Below are 20,754 nucleotides of genomic sequence, written 5' to 3'. Positions count from 1 at the left end.
AATATAGGGATTAGTTTATTTGACGTTTTCTTAAGTTCGGAAAATCAAATTTTAAAATAAATTATGTAGATATTCTCATTTTTTTCATATAAATATTTTTATTTTTTTCTGAATTTTTCAGTTCTTAACTTACATCAATTTTCTCAACAACCAAAATTTTAAGTTAAAACATAAAATCGCACAAAATTTCAAAGTCAAAATCTCCCTTTAAAACTTACAAAAATGATTAATAGTCAAATTAAAAAAAAAAAATGTATTTGGTTATTAACACGCACTCAACTACTAACATACAACTTTGTTAAAACATTTAAGTCCTAAAATCCCTCGGTGCTTTCATTCTCTTTGGGGGCGTTTGGGAGCAAAGAATTGATTATTATAGTCCCAAGTTATTATAGTTGGGTTATAATAGTTTGTGTTTGGGTATAGATTATTTTAGTTTGTGTTATAATAATAAGTGTAGTTTGAGAAGAAAATAGCAAGTCCTGTAGTAATGAATTAAAAAATGATGAATGTAAAATAGTAAAAACTGTAGCAAATAGTAAATATGATATCAAATTAGGGTTTTGAAATAGTATTGGCGGTAGCTAATTGTGGAATACAAGATAGTATTTACAGTAGTACGAGGTGGTTATTATCAATTTTATTTATTTACCTATTTTTTATAAACGAATGTTAACAAAAAGGGGAGTAAGAGGGATGGGAGAAAAGGAATGGAAAATAGAGAAGTAAGACAGGATTAACCGTTTCTGTTCAAATAAAGTAAGGGTATTTTTTTTTTTTTCCCTTTAAATTTAAAGGTATTTTTTAAGTTTTTGAAAATTTAAAGGTACACAAGATATTAACGATTTTGATCTAAAATGAATGATAAGGATACTTTTGAATTCATTTTAGAAATGATATTTTAAACTCAAAGTATAAAATTTAGGGATAATTTATATAATTTAGCCGTTAAAGTGAAGTTAAAATAGATGATTAGGTGTGTTTAAATGTTAAAGCGTGAACCACAAGACAAGTCCACATGAAAATTATTACTCTAAGTTGGAGTTTGGACAAGGACAATTTCTGCCAATTCTCTTTTCAAATTAATAGCCACGTGGCCTACAAAAATAGTCAATTACATTATTCTCTGACTCGATGCACCTGAAAAATGTTTAATTAAATAAAAAAGGGTTTTTCTATAAATTTACTTTTTTACTTGAATTATAAAAAATGCACTTAAAAGTTTCAAAACGAGAATTCTATTTTTTAAAATCTATGATATCATTATATGGAAACTTTAAATTCCATTTATATAAATTTTTTAATATCAAATATGAATTTTTATATCTGGACGATGAAAAGTAAAAATATAATTCATTACTATTCATTTTAGTTAATTATTTAAATATAAATATATTATTTAGACTTAATAAGTTTCAACTAATATCTTTACCATTAATATTTTATGTTATCTTAATTATTTAATACAAATTATTATCTTTAATTATCAATATTCTAATGAATTTATTTATTATTTTAGTTATTTTTAGTGATTAATTTAGTTATTTAATTAAAAAGTATTTATTTCTTTATTTTATTAATTAACATTTAATTCATCTCTTACATTGCATTAAGTAATTATGTACTTTTAGTTTCTATATATAAATTATTGAATTGAACACAAATATTTAACTTCAAGGCATAAATTATTCTGTATGTCCAAATACAAATATTAATTATGCTCAGATATTTAAAATCCAGACATTTAAATTCCAAATATGTAATATCTGTACCTATGAAACAATATATGCATCCAAAAAACAGTCCCTAATAATGTTACCCTCAAACTTTTATAAACATTTCAAAAAGGAGAATACATTTTTGGTTAAAGATGTTTGGGTTAGATGTCTATTAGTCCTTAAGATTTTAAAATGGTCATTTTGGTCCTTGAGGTTATTTGTTTTAAAATGTTCATAAAAATTGTTTTAAATGATCCTTGAGGTTATTTGACTGCTAATTGACTAACGAAAAGATGATGTGTTATGGTTGAAGTGGCGACCCTTTAAATGATGTAGCAAAATTTTATTAATTTTATATTAATTTATGTTGACGTATCATTTTATTTGTTTTATATTATTTTTCTCTTTTTCTCTCCTCCTCCCTCATCTTTCACCATGGCTGTATCAACGATCGTCAATTTTTCAGGGTAATACTAATACTTCATCAAAATGTGGCTTTGATTTTGAAAACACTCATAATTTATATATATATATATATAAACTAAAGGGGTCTTTTTAAATATAAAAGATATTTAAAAATATTTACAATTTATAGCAAAAAGTTATAAAAATACAAAGCACTTTTGGATTTTTTTTGCTATAAAGTGTTAATATTTTTTGAATTTTTCTATTTATAAGAATTTTCCTAAACTAAAAGATGAAAATGTTATTTGTAGGTTTAATTTTCAAACATCTAAAACAAAAAGTAGTTACTAAACAGGATCTAAATGACTTCTAAAATATATAAATATTTAGAAGTGTTATTGATATAATTGAGGGGTTTCCACATGGAAGGCCTAAAAAAATCCTATATTTCATAAATGTCTTAAAAATTGATTTTTTTTTTTCAAAAATGACTTTTAGGGTTAATTTTGGACAATTATATCTGATGGAATGTACAAGCATACAACGGAAGCAATCAGAATCAATAAGTATTCTAATTACACTTAATTTGTGTTTCAAATGTATGCGAAAATAGAATTTCAAAAAATAGGGTTTCATGAACTTATACCTTTGGAAAAATGCACCAAATCCAAGCTGCTCTCCACGAATTTGACCTCCAAATTAACAATGGACCACCAAGAGATCTTCTCTACTATTCTCCAACTTGAATTTGAATGATGGAACTCATAGCTGAAGGGAATTGAGTATGGAACAAAGAGGGTTTTCATAGAGAGTGGAAAAATCTGCAGAATTTTGCAAATTCCAACATAAAATCTTCTACTTCATTTTTGAAATTTTAGCTCTTTCATGTATCAAATACACTCGAGCATTAAGAGAGAATGTTGATTGACACATCAAAGGCCACCAACCAAGTGATATAGGAGGTGTGCAAATGTGGAATAATCTACTTCAAACTTGTTTTGAATTAGATTTTTCACTAAAGCCAATAGATCCTATTATCAATTTTTTAAATATATTTAATTCACAATTAAAAAAAATATAATGAAAAATTCAATTTCTTAAATTGAGTTTCTCACATTGAAATTGATTTAAATTAAATAATTAATTAAACAAATTTAATTAATTAATAAAATAATAATTTAATATTAAATTAATAAAACACCTATTTCATACATAAATTCTATTCATGTAATTAATATCTAAATCAACATTTAAATATTTTAAACTCTCCCATTACGTTTATTTGAAGAAAATTAAATGTTTAATTATATCAAATATAATTATCCAAACCCTAATTTGAAATTGAACAATTCAAATTCAAATCTTAATTTAAAATTTGAACACTTCAAACTAAATTCTCAAATTGAATTTGAACACTTCAAAATCACTCAATATACTAATCCAAGATTTACGTGCTAGTAGAGGGGCCTTATGAACCTACAGATCATGAGTTCCAACGACTTGAGATTAATTGGTTAAACTCTTTAAACCGAATTAATCAATATTCGTTAACTACCGAGACACACCACTATAGCTCAATAGTTGCACTCTCCTCACTGTAGATATATTTCTATCCACTTAATTTAACCATAATCAGTGAGTCGACCATTCACAGGTTGTTTGTAATAACGTTCGGGTCAAAAGCTATTTTACCCCTGAAAATACATCTTACTCCAAGTCTCACTGATCCTCTAATGAACAATTGGTTTGCAATTCAATCACTAAACTAAGTCCCTCTCGGGGCAATGAGAGGGTGGGGTTCCTTGTTCAAGACATGGATTCAATACTTAAGAGAACAACCTCTCTACTATCCCTAAATCGAGTAGGTGTGAATTCCATCTTGCACCTTATGTCCTCAGCTATCTACCTGGTCTTACCCTGAAATGAGAGGCTTATTGAGTCGGTGCTGTTGAGTCAACCCTTACCTATGAAAATCATCCCGAATAAATAGAAATTCATAGTTAGCTCAGGATTAAGGTCAAGTTACCTAGGTCATCAATTTGAAATAGTCAGTCTCAAACAATAAATAACGTTATAAAGTAAGAGTGACTTATTTCTTGGTCCGATCTTTTGCAAACTCATTGCATAGGACGCCCCCTCCTTATGTCACTACATAAATGAACCAGTATCACTTCGTTTGTAACACTTTACAACAAATTGTAACAACTACAGAGTGTGTCACATCCTTTAGTGTTACCAGAAAAGACACCAAACTTTATTCATATACTACAGACCGTTTCGGCTATTTACTCGAACTTGGTCCATTTTGGATCTTAGTTTATTATATTTAATCTTTACATATGAACTTTTCATATTCTATAACAGTTTTATTGAATAAATGTCAATAACATCTTTATTGATAATATAATATGTTTAATATTACAAATTGCAAGTTTTAGGACATACATCCCAACAATACCCTTTTTCATTTATTTATATCCGAATTTTTATATATATTTCCTTATTTTTGAAGCCACTTTAATAATGAAAAGAGAAAATACATTTATTATAGAGAGAGCAAATGCATTTAATATAATTTTTCTCACTTATTAATTGGAGAGAGAAAATGCATTCATTGTAATTTTTTTTTTCCATTTTTCAATTTGGAAAAAAATGCATTTAAAGAATTTTTTTATTTTTTATTTTTTATTTAAGTTGGTTTTCACATATCAACTTATTGGTTTTTTTGAAGGATTCATGGTTATTTTAAATATACCTTAGAATATTTTGTTAGGTATTTGAAAATATTCTAACAAATATATGAAATATACTATAGTTTATAAATTAAAGATTAACTCAATGCTTGACATAAATCACAGTATAAACTAATATATGAAATATATCATAGTATATAAATCTTCATAAATTTCATTTACATCACAAAATATATATCATATATACCATTTAGGTAGTCAAAAATCACAACAGCCAAAATTTGAATATATCATAATACATGAAGTCTAAGTCTAAAAAAAAAACACTATTGTTTATATCAAATAAACGAATACATATATCACAGTATATATTAAATTTTCTACCAATGCTAAAAAAACAGTACATATATATCACAATATGTATGCAAAGTATATAAAAAAAAAACTAAAAGTTGAATTGGGTCCGCTATTCGTCTGCTTCGGGTCTATTGTCACCGTTCATTTGCTTCGAGTTTGCCATTTTCGTTTCTCCGCTTCGAGTCTACCACCGCAATTTTTACCGTCCCATGCTCGTCCTGTCGCTAGATGCAACTCACATGCCAGAAGGAGAAAAGAGACGAATGGAGAAGGAGAAAATAAAGAGATGAAGAAATGACCTGGAAGCATGGGGAAGAGAATATATGCATGGAGGATAGATAATCAATAATGTATATGGGGAGAGAGAAATGCACGCCAAGAGAGAATATATATATATATATATAATAGGTGAAAATAGGGAGGTAAAGAGGATTTTTTTTTTTTTAAAAAAATGAAATATTTAGCCTTACTTTGATTAAAAAGCGGTTGCGAACTGGGCCATTTAAATCGGGCCAATAATTCGTAAATGAAATGGGCCTTGGCCCAACTTGTCGTTAATATTTCAGTACGGTATTTTCACCTCGGCGATTCGCTTAGATAAACAGAGAAAGGGGGTTTTTAGGTCGCCGGAAGGACGAAGAAGCTTCGACAGTCGGAAATCGGGATCCAGTAAAGAAGCAACGCTGAAGTTCGACGGCGATGGATAGAGAGTGGGGGTCGAAGCCGGGAAGTGGAGGAGCGGCCTCTGCACAAAATGAAGCTATCGATCGTAGAGAGCGTCTTCGACGGCTGGCTCTGGAGACCATCGATCTCGCCAAGGATCCCTATTTTATGCGCAATCATCTTGGAAGGTCCTTCATTTCTCTTGCTTGTTCTAGGTCTATCCGTTCTTTGGAAATTCTTGAGTTGAATTGTATTGGTTTTTTTGGGGTGTTTTTGTAGTTATGAGTGTAAGCTTTGCTTGACTCTGCACAACAATGAGGGTAATTACTTGGCGCACACGCAGGGGAAGCGGCATCAGACTAATTTGGCCAAGAGAGCTGCCCGTGAAGCTAAGGAGGCTCCTGCTCAACCTCAACCCCACAAGCGGAAGGTCTCTGTTCGCAAAACAGGCAAGCTTTTGCCCTTCTCTTTTATTTATTCCACATTAATTGTTTGTGAGGGTGAATAATAAGTTCATTATTGCTTCTTTGTAATCCTTCTGAAGGGTCACTGCCAAGTTAACTTTAATTTGCTTCTCGATAGTGAGGATTGATATGAAATGATTTTGGTTTAGGTCGACCCTTCGCAATTGGATTGATGATAATACTGTTCATTTGACCGTTGTTGCAATTTAGAATTATATTGACGTAGTGACCCCGTTTGTTCATTTATAACTTAAGCGTGATAGCTTGCTAGGACACTAGGAACAAGGTTAAGATCCCTGCTTTTAAGTCAAGTTAACATTCACAGTTGGAAATGGCCTGTGTCTCAGGGTAGCTTTGAAATTTGAAGTGTTGGTCGAAATTTGCTGGATGTGTTCCTTATTATATGTTTTTGTACTAAAAAATGGAGTTTGTGCTAATTAGCTCCTTTTCTGGCATGCTTTCAGTTAAAATTGGAAGGCCCGGTTATCGAGTAACAAAGCAATTTGATTCTGAAACAAAGCAGAGATCTCTCCTTTTTCAGGTATGCCTTTGTGGTTCATACGACAGGCTTCTTTAATATCTGTTGAAGATGATATTTCTTGAATTATTACTCAATCGTGTTATGTCTGATTTGCCTGCCCCACTTCTTTACTTATATATGGTAACTCCATGCAGATTGAATATCCGGAAATTGAAGACCTAGCAAAGCCCAGGCATCGTTTTATGTCCTCTTATGAGCAGGTTCTCTAAGTTCCACAATTCACATGTTTCTGAAAACATGATATTGCCTTTTATTGGAATCTTCGCTTAGAGCTAATTTTTTCATTGTTTCTTGTTACTATGTTCAGCGTGTGCAACCTTTTGACAAAAGATACCAATATCTTCTGTTTGCAGCTGAACCATATGAGATAATTGCATTCAAGGTATTGTAGTCATGATATTCGTAAAATATATTGATTAAAGGTTTAGTTGTTAGTTCCTACTTAAAGATCTTTACTTGCATGCATTTTAGGTTCCAAGCACAGAGATTGACAAATCTACTCCAAAATTCTTCTCACACTGGGATCCGGACTCCAAAATGTTCACGGTTTAGCTCTTTTCCTTTCCTTCTTTCTATTTTTTAGAATACATTTTTCTTATTCATTTGAAACTCTCATTAGCCCGTTACTTACGTTTCATCTGTATTTTAGAAAGTTAGGATTTACAGCTGTTCTTTAACCTTTTAGTGAATGAATTCCTTCCATTTTGAATCTATTTTGTTATTGAACCAATCTATTGTAGTTTGGCTTGCTGTGACTGTGAGTAAGTATTGTATACAAAATATTGATTGAATAGATTGCATCATGATTCCTTTTGATTCTTGCTACTTGCTTGAATTATTTTGGCTTTTGGGACCCAAGTATCTGTACATTTGATATGACCACCTGATGTATGGTATGTTTGGGAGTGATTTTGACACAAACATACTTCTAATCTTCAGAATCATTTTGATGGTATGAAAATTACGATAAATTGATTTTGACCGATTAAAGGCATGGTTGAGAGTGATTATGAATATGACAAAAGTGATTTTAAGTTTTTAACCATTTCAAAATCACTTCTAAACATGCCTTTAGTTGTCAACTCTTCATATGGTAGTTTTTTGTCTTTCATATTTAAAAATTTGGCTGCTCTCTTAGTCTTACCATATGGTTAATGATTTAATACGTTTAATCTTGGAACCAACAACCTAAATGGCTTTTAACTTGCAAGCTGATCATAGGCTAATGATGTTACAGTTTACTGTTGTACCATTTGGTTTTTGGGGATCGGCTCCTCTGACGGCTATATTGAATATGAAATTTTGCAGTTGCAACTGTATTTCAAATCCAAGCCACAAGAGGCAAACAAGCCACCACCTGTACCTGCAGCCAATGGAACAGTGCCATCTGGTGCACCACCTAGGCCAATGCCGCCGCCACCACAAGCTCCAGCACCACCACCTCCTCCACCCCAGCAAGGACCACCTCCGAGAGTTCCTCCTCCTCCAATGCCTGGGTCCTTGCCACCTCCCCCTTCTGTAATGGCCAATGGTCCTCCTAGGCCAATGCCTCCAGGTGGGGCTCCGCCGATCCCTCCGCCACCTCCAGTTGGTAATAACACAATGGCGAATTTCACTCCTGGTACTCAGATGAATAGACCTCCCATGCCGCCTCCCCCACAGGGCTTCCCAGGTCAGGGTATCCGGCAGCCACCACCACCACCACCCAATATGGGATAGTAGGCCACTTAGTATCAGTCAACGCAAGGATTGAGTGTAAAATTTGATACTGAACGTGCAGTGGACTTTGATTGTTAGCCTCATTGGTGAATTTTGATGCACTTTTCCGTTGTATGATCATATATTTCGGCATGTAGAATCTTGACATACCTTCGATTGTTGTATCTTTTCCGGCAAAATGAAAGAATTTTGTTAATTGTGCCTATGTTTTCTTGCAGGAGATGTTTTGTATTTCAGCCAAAGATGCTTAAACCATATAATTATCAAAAATAGAAAAACAACTTTTTTTTTTTTTTTTTTTTTTTTTTTTTTTTTTTTTTTTTTTAAACAATAGAAAAACAACTATCACATTTGTGGAAGGTAAAATATAATGTATTGTTTATTTGTATTTCGTACCAATATTAATATTTGTGGAAGGTAAAATATAATGTATTTTTTAAACAATAGAAAAACAATACAATACTTGGTACAGGTTAATTTGTAAAAGACATCTACAAGAAAAATATAATGAAATTTGATATAAGGTAGAGCTATGACGAACTTGTTCTGCAACTCGTGCACAAATATTTTAGGGAAAAGTAGAAATAGGAGCCCAAAAGCAACGGAAGATGAAATTATCATAGGAAATGAAGGGATCCAAAAATGTAACGTGAAGAAAAAGTAAATTCATTTTGGTGGATTATTGAAGGGTAATTTCCCTTATTTCTTTTTCAGCAATTGAAGAGTAAGGGGAGAGAGGAAGGTCGTAAGCTCAACATGAATGGAAGTATAAATTAAGACTCTCTGGGAGAGGAACTGCAAAAGTTGATGTTAGGACGTGGAAAAGAGTACGAAAATAATCTACAAGAGAACGCCTGAGAATGAATTGTAAAGCACTTGCGCAACCCGAGTCTCATCGCCATTTGTCACCCACCACCCTCCACAAATTCCAAAACGAAGCCTCTCCGATCTTCAATCTTTGTGTAATCTGCATCTCTTGCATCAGGAAATCTTCCGGAGGAGAAACTGAATTGTAAGGATATACATGTGGAGCCAAATTTCTCAGCCTGCGCGAGCATTTTGAGGGAACACTCTCTGATTAATGAACTCAAGAAAACGTTGGGAATAGAATGTAGGATCCACAGCAGAGATGGACAATGAATCGAATTGAATGGATTTGTATGCATGTTCGATCTTCTTGCTCATGTTGTACTCTTGTAAAATGTCGATGATACCCAGATATAGAACCACATCATAAGCCTCGTGAAACATCTGCTTTTCTTCTTTTCCTGGAATCTGCTCTGCTCTTGCTGGCATGTTCACTCCAAGTTGGATTTGGAGTCTGCATAACGAAGTGTGAAAGGACTTTCTCAATAGGATTTTCTTTCTGATAGATATTTTCCAGTACCAGTAATTGCAAGAAGAGTATGGAGTAAAGATTAATAAGTGTGCTATGGGCGACAAACAATAAGATGTGCTTGAAGACATGTCTCAAAATCTTCAAGCTATAATAATGATCAGACAGATTGATTCTTGAGATAATCTCCTACTATGTATCCATGATTACACAAGTGGTTAGGAGAATAAGAATTTTGTGGGGATGAAAAGTAGTACCTTGCAGTACCAGGCAAGAGAAGATCCACTTCCTCATCTCCAGAAGCAGATGACGCTCGCAAACGGCTGCCTCTGATGTGGGGGCCGACAACAACACTGTTATCATCTGTGCGAGGTACTAAGACAAGGCCTTGTGGGTAGGTTGAAATGTCTTCCTCGAAAGTATCTGCCATTTAACATTACCAGCTAATTGTGTCAAGTACTTCAAATCAAATCAAGAAATCAACTGGGCCATTGGCTAAACACAAAATTATACTAATCTAATAATGATAAATTTATGACGTTGAAGTATGACACCGCCTAATGCATAACATATGAAATTTAGACGACCACAAGGATTGAGATGGGTAGATTCTTCCAATCTGAAGCTCAGTCCCAATAGCTAAACAGAATAGGATCCTAGGCGGGATAATCAGCAAGTCATCCGTCAAAATCAAACTAATGTTTCAAGTCAAGTCATGACGTAGCATATCAATAGCCAACTTGTGGAGATAAGAGTGATAAACGTTGTGCTGGATATGGAAAACTAATTGAGATAATTTTGCAGTTAGATTCATAAGAACTGTCAAATCAGAATTTCTTTAAGTACTTATAATTTCATATGAAAATGAAAAGTAGTTTGCTGCAGAAGTTTGAACATTGTCTCAGATCCATCAAAGTTGCTTGCTAGCGTTATTGGTAACCAACAAATATCTGATTTTCAATCACAAAATATCAACAGCTAGCAGCACTTTAAGTTAAGGGACCCCCTTTCACTTCGTGATTTCTTCAACTCGTGTAATCTTTTTTACCATATAAGCTTATCCTATTATGTATATATTATATCCTTTTTAAAATTTCAAGCCCGGAGATTATAGATGTTAACTGGAACGACCAAAAGATATAGATATTCACATATGATACTCACCATCCTCCGCAAGAATTCCTAATCCGTCAGCCCTCATGCTTCGACTATAGGAAATATGGGATTGCAGCTGCTGTGGGGCACGATAGTGCACACCCAACAAAAGGCTATAATCCATGATATTCTGCACTTCTAGGAATTTACTGTCAATCTCGATCTGCCTGTATTAAGGAGAACGTGTGATTTAAAAATGAGATACACACACATATGCCTTTCAATGTTGAAAAATGCTTGTCCAGCAATAGTTGTTTAGTAAGCTAGAGTTAATTCAATCAAGTATTGCTCCATGTCAATCGTATAACATGCTTACAAGAAAAAATAAATTCTATGACATAAAATGTTGGACCTAGTAGGTTTAACTTGACGAGGATAGCATTCCAAGAACATGTTGGGTACTTAAATATCTTGGAGAACCACACCCCAAAAGCCAGCTATTGAGGTGGGAGAGCCAGGCCACTCAAGTACCCACATGATCGTCTCATTCTAACCAATATAGGATCGAGGTAGCCTATACTACCTTGGTTCCTAATAGTACCCCATCCCCGGAAAGCCGACGTCCACGGCTAGACCGACGGTACTTCATTCAGAAACACCCAATCAGAACCCTCTATCGGTACTCCGGAACGTCGACAACCGACTCTGATACTATTGTTAGGTACTTAAGTACCTCGGAGAACCACACCCCAAATGCCAGCTATTGAGGTGGGAGAGCCAAGCTACTTAAATACCACATACCACATGGTCATCCCATTCTAACTAACGTGGGACAAAGATTAGCCCATACTGCCTTCGTTTCTAACAGAATAGAGAATAATTTAAGAACGACTTACTTTAGTAAAGCCTCTCGCCAAGTAGGTTCCAAATAAAATGAGTAGTTCAAATCCAAATCCTTGAGTATAGTGTTTTCATCTATTTCAACCTTATCCGCTGAACGTCCAAGGGAGGATCCCTTCAAGTCAAATCTCCGATGAATTCTTAACTCCGTGCAGAACATATTTCCCATTACAACAAAGCGAAACTGCACAAAAGCAAAATGTTAGCTGACAAACATTGGTTGTTTGGAGTTATTATTTAACAACATGAATTACAAAGCAAGTTTGAATAAACAGAAAAAATCATGCGGTCACAAGAAGGTAAAAAATAACACGATTTACCAAAATTATAATTTTCTAACAATATGCTAGATCCTGCACATCTAAAATGCATATGTGGAAGAACTGGAGAATGCCACAGGCTAAGATAAAAGCTCCAAGCTTTGGGGTCTAATACCTTCTGACCGCTGGATGGCTTGATTCTATGAAGACCAAAAAATTTTGTAATCAGTGTATTCTCATATGACCTCACATGATGATGATAATCTGGAAGCATCCGCAGAAGAACCTGCAGCAGAACATTAGTTGGTGTTATTTGCTATAAAGGAATAAAAACACATGGCAATTTCTATGAAAACTTAATCATTGCATGTAGGGGCGTGCAACAATTTGTATGATCATTGCAAGTAGAGACAAACACACCTTAACTTCAGATTTTCGGAGAGTTTTAATCATGAAACGATCATCTTGGGACAGAAAGAAGACGCTACCACTCTTCCCAGGTGAAGATAGCTCTCTAAGAGCATCATTTCCACAAATGGACATCATGTAGTCAGCAGCATCGATCTTAAACATCTCCCTCAGGTTCCTATATTGAAATTTTATAGAGACCAGAATCAAGAGGATGCAGATAAACCATAAATTCCAACAATATCGTGCACATCTCTTCTTTTTTGAGAACTGCATTTCATCTTTCTTGCAACCTTAGAAAATGCAAGTCAGAATGCATAACAAAATTATGGGATTAATCAAGTACATACTCCCATCCTGAAATTTAATAAAATTTTGATTTTCCAAATAAGGAAGATATTTGGGGTGGAAAAAACCGATTCTCCAGAAGAACTACATTAAGAGATATTTAAGAAAAATAAAGTATGACTAAAATGAAGAGCATCGTTCATAAATAATCTACATCCATTTCATATCTACGAGAAAAGAGATCAAGAAGTTTACTATGGATCAACATAGAAACTAAATATTGTAGAAAAATCTATCTATCACAAAAGAATATATTCATATGTATAATGAAAGGTCAATAACTAATAGATAGTTGACCTTTGCCAAAACTTTTGTACCATGTATTTGCAACTTTTCCTGAATTAGGAAAATAGAAGGGAGAAAGAATGTTCTTCTCATTGATGCTGACATAGTGCTTCCCAACAAGAACTGAAGGATTAAACCATGCTCAAGGTACATGGTAGAGATGCCCAGATAAAAAAGACCTCCAAATGGAGGAAATTGAGTTCATACTAAAAATTTGAAAATGTTGGACGCTTTTACACCAAGGGCCAAAAAGGATAGTGATACTAAAAAGCTATTAAATGATTTCTTCTTATCCTTTGAGATATTGATCCCTTCCATGCCATATATAAGGCCATAAGAAAACCGTTATGAAATTCTCTCAAGTAGTATATATAAAGCTCAACGTCAGATACACCAAGAAAAAAATAAAAAAAAAAAAAGAAAAAAGAAAAAAGAGGACCTACAGAGGCATCCAGCCATAATTTATCTGGCTGTCATATTAGTATCTCCATTTCTGACCAAATTTCTCTATCAAATATAGGATATTTCCTTATGAAAATTGGTAAACAAGCACCCACACCTAAATCATAGTGCTCTAAAAGGGCAAGCATTTCCATATAAATGTCTACATTCCTGGAAAGTGAACATAAGCTCCTGAAATACAAAATATTATACACAACTATATAGGCTCAGGATGACTTCACATGCATAAAGTTATCAAGAAGAATATATCGCATCCTAGTGTATGAACGAATCAACGTTTGAATGTATCTACAAATGCTTTGCATCCTATGGCTCTGCATATATAAATGAATCAATGGATGAAAGATCTGTGTACATAACAACCATAAATGTTGTAAAGTATAGCATCTAACCTGAAGACCATCGGACAATAATCTTTCCACTTAAAATCTTCTGATTGATGAGGTGGAGTCAACTGGGAACCTTCTTTAGGGAAGTTCATCCAAAAGCTTGCTCGAGGACCGAAGTCTGAACTCCTGACTTCCCGCCTTTGTATGGGTGTAATTTTTCCCACAGTGTATCTGACCACATTCTAATGTATGTTCAACATTAACTTCTCAAAGTTGTTGACTGTATAAAATCATATAAATTCATCTTTACGGTCACAACTAACCAGTAGTAACTGGCAAGTAAATCAGGATTGTGAGTTCAAGATAAAAAAGTACACAAGAACGCCTCATCCCTCTGTCCTCTGAGTAACTGGTTTAGAATTTAAGCCCGTTCTCATTTAGTCATTTTCTTCAATAATCTATTTTCCCTGGTAACGTTATTTCTAAGACAGATGTGTTTAAATGATACTCGTGAATTTACGACTTCAATGCCAAAGAAAGAGGTTAATTAATATAAATATCAAAATCTAGGCACAAGCAGCAATCCGTGGATAAAGAAATAACTGTTTGATACTCTAAAAAGAAACACAACTCGGGAGTTTTGTTTAAATGTAGCTAAATGAGCATACCTGATTCCAAGTTGTAAACTGAGCATCAAGTCGTAACTCCTGTGACCTTTTATGATCATCTCACCTGGTTTCTTACCCTCTTTAACCAGCTTTCTCTGTCTTCGTTTTGCTCTTCTTGATGATGGGGAGGAAAAACTATTATCTATAACAAGTTCACTAATAAGTACACCTTGCATGTACTCGCGTTCCAAAATTGGGATTTTTGTATCTATTTCATTTCCACCCAATTCATATTCTGATAACCCTGATGAAGAGTCATGTCCAAGTACTTTTTCAATTGACACCTCAAGACTCCAGCGCCTTTCAAGGGAAACATTTTTAGTACGATATTGTTCCAGATTTAACAGACTTCCCTTTGAGATCTTATCAGATGAACCACGAGAGGATTGCTGGTTCTCACCAACCTTGAAATTTCCCATATCTCCTGAAGTAGCATGATGGATATGTGCATGATTTTTGTTTTTTAAGTCAGGTAATAACCCTCTTTTTCGCAAAGCCTTCAGGTAAATTTCTTGAACTGCTGGAAGGCGGCTTCCCTTTGGATAGAATGACCCTTTTCCATCCTTCAGGCCTCTAGTCCACGTCCCCACATAGCAACCTCCATCACTCCACATGTAAACCCCGAATCCATGCATCATGCCACCCAACCAGTTTCCTTCAAATGAGTCACCATTTATCCAAGTAAGGGTTCCTTTCCCTGACATCCCCCCTGCTTTCATATTCCCCAAATAAACATTTCCATTAGCCCACGTATACTTACCAGGCCCTTCCGGTATTCCCTGCATCCAAGAGCCTTCAAAACTATCTCCATTTGGATAGACTTGATAACCTAAACCATGTTTCAAATTCAATTTCCATCGTCCCTTGTAAGTCAAATTATCAGGACCGATATATGTTCCTGTACCATGCATATAACCACCTGAAAATTCACCATCATAAACTGCTCCAGAAGGAAACCGAATTTTTCCATTCCCATGCCTCATCCCCCTTCTCCACTCACCCTCATATATGCATCCATCTGACCAAACATATTTCCCTGTGCCCTCAGGGATGTTACCAAGGAGAGACCCAGAATACAATTCACCATTGACAAGCAATAGCTCCCCAACTCTGAAGCCAGCGGACTCAGAGGTATGAACAGTTTCACCATTTGTTATCGCAGATGTGAAGTCTTTGACAGAAATAGCATCAAGCGATTTCGTTCTCTCGGCAGAAGAAAGTGCCCCTTCCACGTTTTCAACGATGGTCTCAGGGCCAGACATGCATAATGCCCAAAAGAAGTCAATTTCTTATTAATATATTAATTTCCAATCCACACCATCCGCTATAAGACTGGCAGGATATCGTACAGATAATGTTTATCGCAGGAAGAAAATTGTTCGCTCCAACTTTCGTTCTTTGATCTATTGACAGCAGAAATAAGAGACTTCTTAGCATGATTATAAAACAAAGTCTTCCAAGAGAATAATACGGGTTTAGGGAGCATGATGAAATCACTTATTATTTCAAAATATGAACAAAGAACAGAGCATGGGAAAACAATTTCATATATTCACTAGTTTTCATGACTGATTTGATAACAGTAATATCATAATTGGTAAGGAAAGCAAAAAGAACAAAAACAGCCGATGTAGAACTCCCCATAACCTACTAAAAAAACTGGATCTGCCTCCATCTTCATAGCCAATACTTCAATCTGAATAAACACACACGATCAAGTTGTTCAAACGAAAACCAACACCGTCTTACAGATTGTCCGTTAGGTTGAATGTAGCGTATTGTTAGAATCCGTTTCGGGAGTAACCTGACAGGTGTTCGAAACTAATGGGAACGAAGCAAAGCAACGTTTAAACTCGATGATTAATTCTCAGGAAACAAACATCAGAATGAAATTAATAAACTCTTAAGTTCACCATTACATGGTTGACTTTCCTGAGTGAGTTTCCAAACATCAAGTACAGGAAATAGCAGAAAAAACAGGAAAATACTGTAAAAGAAACTAAGCAAGTGAAGTAAGGATTTGATGTGCATCGAAAGAAAAGAAAAACTCATAGTTAGAATGAAAGGAAGCGGAAATGAAAGAGAGATAGTACCTCCGGAGAAGAGAATCAAAGAAAGGGAGTAGGAGAAAACAGAGAGGAGGATCTGAGAAGAGGGAAATTGGTGGAGCAGAAACGGAGTAGGTGGTGATGAAAGTGGAAAAACAGGTTCAGAACTTTTCTGAGAATCGCTTTCGGATCGATCTTTTTCAGTTGGGATAGTGACGATTATGGATCAAAATCCTGCGACCTCATTACTTTCGATCAAACCCACCATTTTATCTTATTCTTTAGCCAGACATTGCTTCCATTCAAACCAACTTATTCAAACCCAAATTCCTCCTTTTTCATTCGCCTCTCTCCCCTCAATCTTCCAAAGACATCTCTGCCCTCTCTTTTTCTTTTTCTTTTTATTTTCCTTGTCCCAAAATAAAATTCACAAATTTAAATGATACCCTTTCAGAACAACAACTGAAGTTGTTTAGTAAATTTAGAGAGTTATTTAATTGTATATTTAGCAAGCAGTATAGGAATTTTCTAATCATAGAGTCGAGTTTAAGAATTCGACTACGCAAGAAGTGGAGTTGTCAACTTCTACTTCGACCGAATATGTTTTTAGAGATTATTTGTTTCATGGACATCCAATATTCTTACGGGGTAGCCATCTGGATTACTATATTTTTTTTTAGTGATATAAGATGTCCTAGAATCTAGAGACTTTAAACAATTCAAGATATCCTTACCAATGACATCTCAAGAGTTTTTGATATCCAAATATGAGTTTTCCATATTCACCCATACTCATTATTTGCATTTCATAATTAAAATAAATACATATATGTCACTTTAAAATTTTAAATTAGTATGGCTTGTTTCATTAAGAAAAATAACCTATATTATTTTATTTAGAAAAATAATATTAAACAATATTAGGAGAAATTATTTAAATGACAAAATTGCTATAAATATTATAAATAATAACAAAATATCACGGTCTATGTATGATCGATCGTGGTACACAAATAGATACAGATAGTGATCCATCGCAATCTATTGTAATTTATCACAAATATAGGATAAAATTTTACTATATTTATAAATATTTTAATTCATTTTTTTATATTTAAAAAAAATCTCACGAGACATTTCTTTTAATATTATCTTGATTTAAGACTATCTCCAAATTGAAATTTTTTTGTTTTCTTTTTTTAATCTTCCCAACTTTATTTAACTTGCGTAGATGCTGTCTTCCAATATCCATTCTGTCCGTTTCCCTATTTAAGTAATATTAATTCTTTTCAACAAAAGAAAAAAAAAAAAAAGAATAATCAATTTATCAATTTAAAAAAGTAAGTTGATAAGTATTCAAAAACCTTGCCTCGTTCCCTTTTTTTGTCCTATCCCAAATACATCACAATGCTGTACCGCTCCATATTTATCAATTATATTTTTATAGTTTTCTAATTAGTCAATTAAATTTTCAATATATTAATAAAAATACGTAGTATTTTACAGTAAGCTTAACATTCATATTGCAATTTCTTGATAGTTTATCCAAAGTTGAACCGTAGGCTTATTCCAATGGTTTATTATATTTTTTGAGACATTACAATTTAAAACACTATATTATATTGTCAAAACGAGTATAATTCAACTAATGTATCGATATATTTACGATCAAAAAGCTATATTATGGTTTACAATATAAATTAACATAAGATTGACTAGAAAATAGAAAATCAATATTGGTATAAATTGAAATATATATTTATTCCATGTCAGAAAGTCATTTTATTTATTAGTTTCCTTTTTACAATAAAGTTTTTTTATTGTAACATTTACTTAATTAAAAAAGAAAATAATTAAAAAATTGTTGATTTACAAATAATAATAAAATATCACAGTTTATCTGTGATAGACCGTGATAAACTAAGACACAGATGGTGCGATAAACAGTGAAATTTAACCATACTCATAAAGATTTTGATCCATTTTTTATATTACCAAAAGAAAAAAAAAAGACTTGAAGTAGTTTAAACTTGGACAATGATTGAACTTTGCCTAAAAGACTAAAGAGGGAGAAAAAAGGCTTCAATGGCTGATCAAGTTCTCAATTCAACTTTATATGTTTTTTTTTTTTTTTTTTCCTTTTCACCTCCCATTTCCCAAATTTAAAAATATATCTAAATATATTTATAAAGGGATTGGGACCAGTAACATATATATTATTTATGCTAACAAATGTATGATAGTGGGTATGATTAGCCTTTGATTACTGAGGGTTTTGATCATATTATAATATATAAATAAGGGTAGAAAAATGCATCTCATAAAGGATAACTTAAATATATCGAGAATGCTACCAAGTCTATATTGTTGTTCTATTCCTGTCATTTCTCTATTCATTAATGTAATATTACTATAATGTGCCACTTAAACATCATATATTTTAATTAATTGGTGTGAAATTATTAAGGTTGCTTTAATAATCATTTCGTTTTTTTAAAAAAAAAAAAAACTTGTATTGGTAACAAAATATATTTGTGCTTGCAATCGTGGCTCTAATCTTTTAAATTTGCATCTATAGCAAAACTTCTACACAATCGCCTCTAGATTCTCTTTTCTGTTTTAATTTTGTTGGTTTTTTTTTTTGTTGTTATATTTGCTAATATATATTATTAAACCTCGTTTAATTATTTTGAACAATTATTTTGTTTTATTTTTTTCTCCATCATATCTCTTTTTTCACGGGCGAGTTTTAATTTCTAAATTCTTTTTCTTCTTTAATTTTTCAGATCTATCAATTTTTTTAGTATATCAACAATATATCAAAATCGTAAAATATCAAACATCAATCAACACATATTAATTTTCAATGAGTACAATCATTCGTATATCATATATGAATTAGCAAACATATTAAATATCTAGTTCATCAACATACTATTAAATATCAACGAACAAAAAATATTAAATATTTCAAGTGAATTAGTGGTATATCAAATAAGAGCTATCAGTAAGTATATGAGTTTGATTTAAAAAAAAAAAACATGAGCAGTGATCAGTCAGAAAATACTTGAAAAGTAAAATATGGGTGTATCAACAATATATTTAATATCAATCAAGATTTCAAGTATATCGGTCAATATCCAATCAAGAACTTACTCTCAAGTAAAACATGCATGTTCCATTTCATAAACATGATATTCCAAGTGTATCAGAATATATCATATATCAATTAGTAAATACTTGAAGAGTGTATCAACAATATATTAAACATCAATCGACATTCCAACGGTGTCAGCGGTATATCTAACAACAATCACACATTTTAATAGTGTAGGGCATCTTGAACCTTCAGTTATTTCAATTGAGATGAGATTGTTAATTTTTTTTCATTTATGCAAACTTATAATTGTTGGGCCATGGGCTTAATTTCTACATTGTGTTTTATCAATACGAGCATGATTCATTTCAAGTGTAACATTGGTATGTCGACAGTACGTCAATCCAAATAAATTTTCAAGTATATTATTAGTGTGTATTAGTAGTATATCATTAAAATGATTGTCTAGCTGACTAGTATCATAGTGGGAATACATCAACAATCAACATATTAAAATTCCAAGTATATCACTAACATTAAGTGTCAATCAACAAGCATGTTACAAATATACCATCACACTATTAGACATTAATGAACGAAGGTATTTAAATTTGAAGTATATCAGAATGTATATTAAAATTTATTGGCGTTGAATGCTCGCATGCTAAATGCCTACATGTGTAGGCTTGGGCTTTTCTTGCTATGTTTGCAAAAAACATAAATTAGTTCACAATCCTGATTTTCAATTTCTTTTTTACTAAACCTGCAATTATCCCAGTTATTTTTTGTTTTCGAAAATTAAGCCTATAAACACTATTTTTACCTCTAAATTTTTTCCTTTTATTATCTATTTTTTATCAATGGTTTAAAAAATCAAGCCAAAATTTTGAAAACTATAAAAGCAACTTTTAAAATTTTGTTTTTGTTTTTGGAATTTGGCTAAAAATTTAATCATTTT

At 32.8% G+C, this 20,754-nt stretch overlaps 2 protein-coding genes across 3 annotated transcripts; one reads left to right on the top strand and one right to left on the bottom strand.

The window, feature by feature from the left end:
• Positions 1-5,682: 5,682 nt before the first annotated feature.
• LOC120091860 (hydroxyproline-rich glycoprotein family protein) lies at positions 5,683-8,765 on the top strand. The gene is made up of 7 exons (XM_039050010.2): positions 5,683-6,024; positions 6,116-6,285; positions 6,765-6,841; positions 6,976-7,041; positions 7,149-7,223; positions 7,313-7,387; positions 8,150-8,765. Exons 1-7 carry the CDS (start codon positions 5,873-5,875, stop codon positions 8,558-8,560), a joined length of 1,026 nt encoding a protein of 341 aa, XP_038905938.1. The 5' UTR covers positions 5,683-5,872; the 3' UTR covers positions 8,561-8,765.
• Positions 8,766-9,205: 440 nt separating this feature from the next.
• PIP5K9 (phosphatidyl inositol monophosphate 5 kinase) lies at positions 9,206-17,269 on the bottom strand. Of its 2 annotated transcripts, XM_039050009.2 has the most exons (10): positions 16,745-17,071; positions 16,303-16,455; positions 14,652-16,054; positions 14,047-14,214; positions 12,572-12,737; positions 12,327-12,437; positions 11,888-12,075; positions 11,061-11,218; positions 10,154-10,319; positions 9,206-9,881 (listed from the first exon to the last, which is right to left on the bottom strand). In XM_039050009.2, the coding sequence occupies exons 3-10, from the start codon at positions 15,911-15,913 to the stop codon at positions 9,602-9,604; spliced, it is 2,499 nt and encodes an 832-aa protein (XP_038905937.1). In that variant the 5' UTR covers positions 15,914-16,054; positions 16,303-16,455; positions 16,745-17,071; the 3' UTR covers positions 9,206-9,601. The 2 variants fall into 2 exon arrangements, with proteins under 2 accessions (XP_038905937.1, XP_038905936.1); XM_039050008.2 differs by lacking the exon at positions 16,303-16,455 and having other exon boundaries at positions 16,745-17,269.
• Between the last annotated feature and the right edge of the window lie 3,485 nt (positions 17,270-20,754).

The sequence above is a fragment of the Benincasa hispida genome, chromosome 11, assembly GCF_027475165.1.
Source record: "Benincasa hispida cultivar pf3 chromosome 11, pf3_genome.v1.1, whole genome shotgun sequence".
Lineage (NCBI taxonomy): Eukaryota > Viridiplantae > Streptophyta > Magnoliopsida > Cucurbitales > Cucurbitaceae > Benincasa > Benincasa hispida.
Note: the sequence above shows the minus strand (reverse complement) of the source record. Positions and strands in the feature narration are given on the sequence as shown.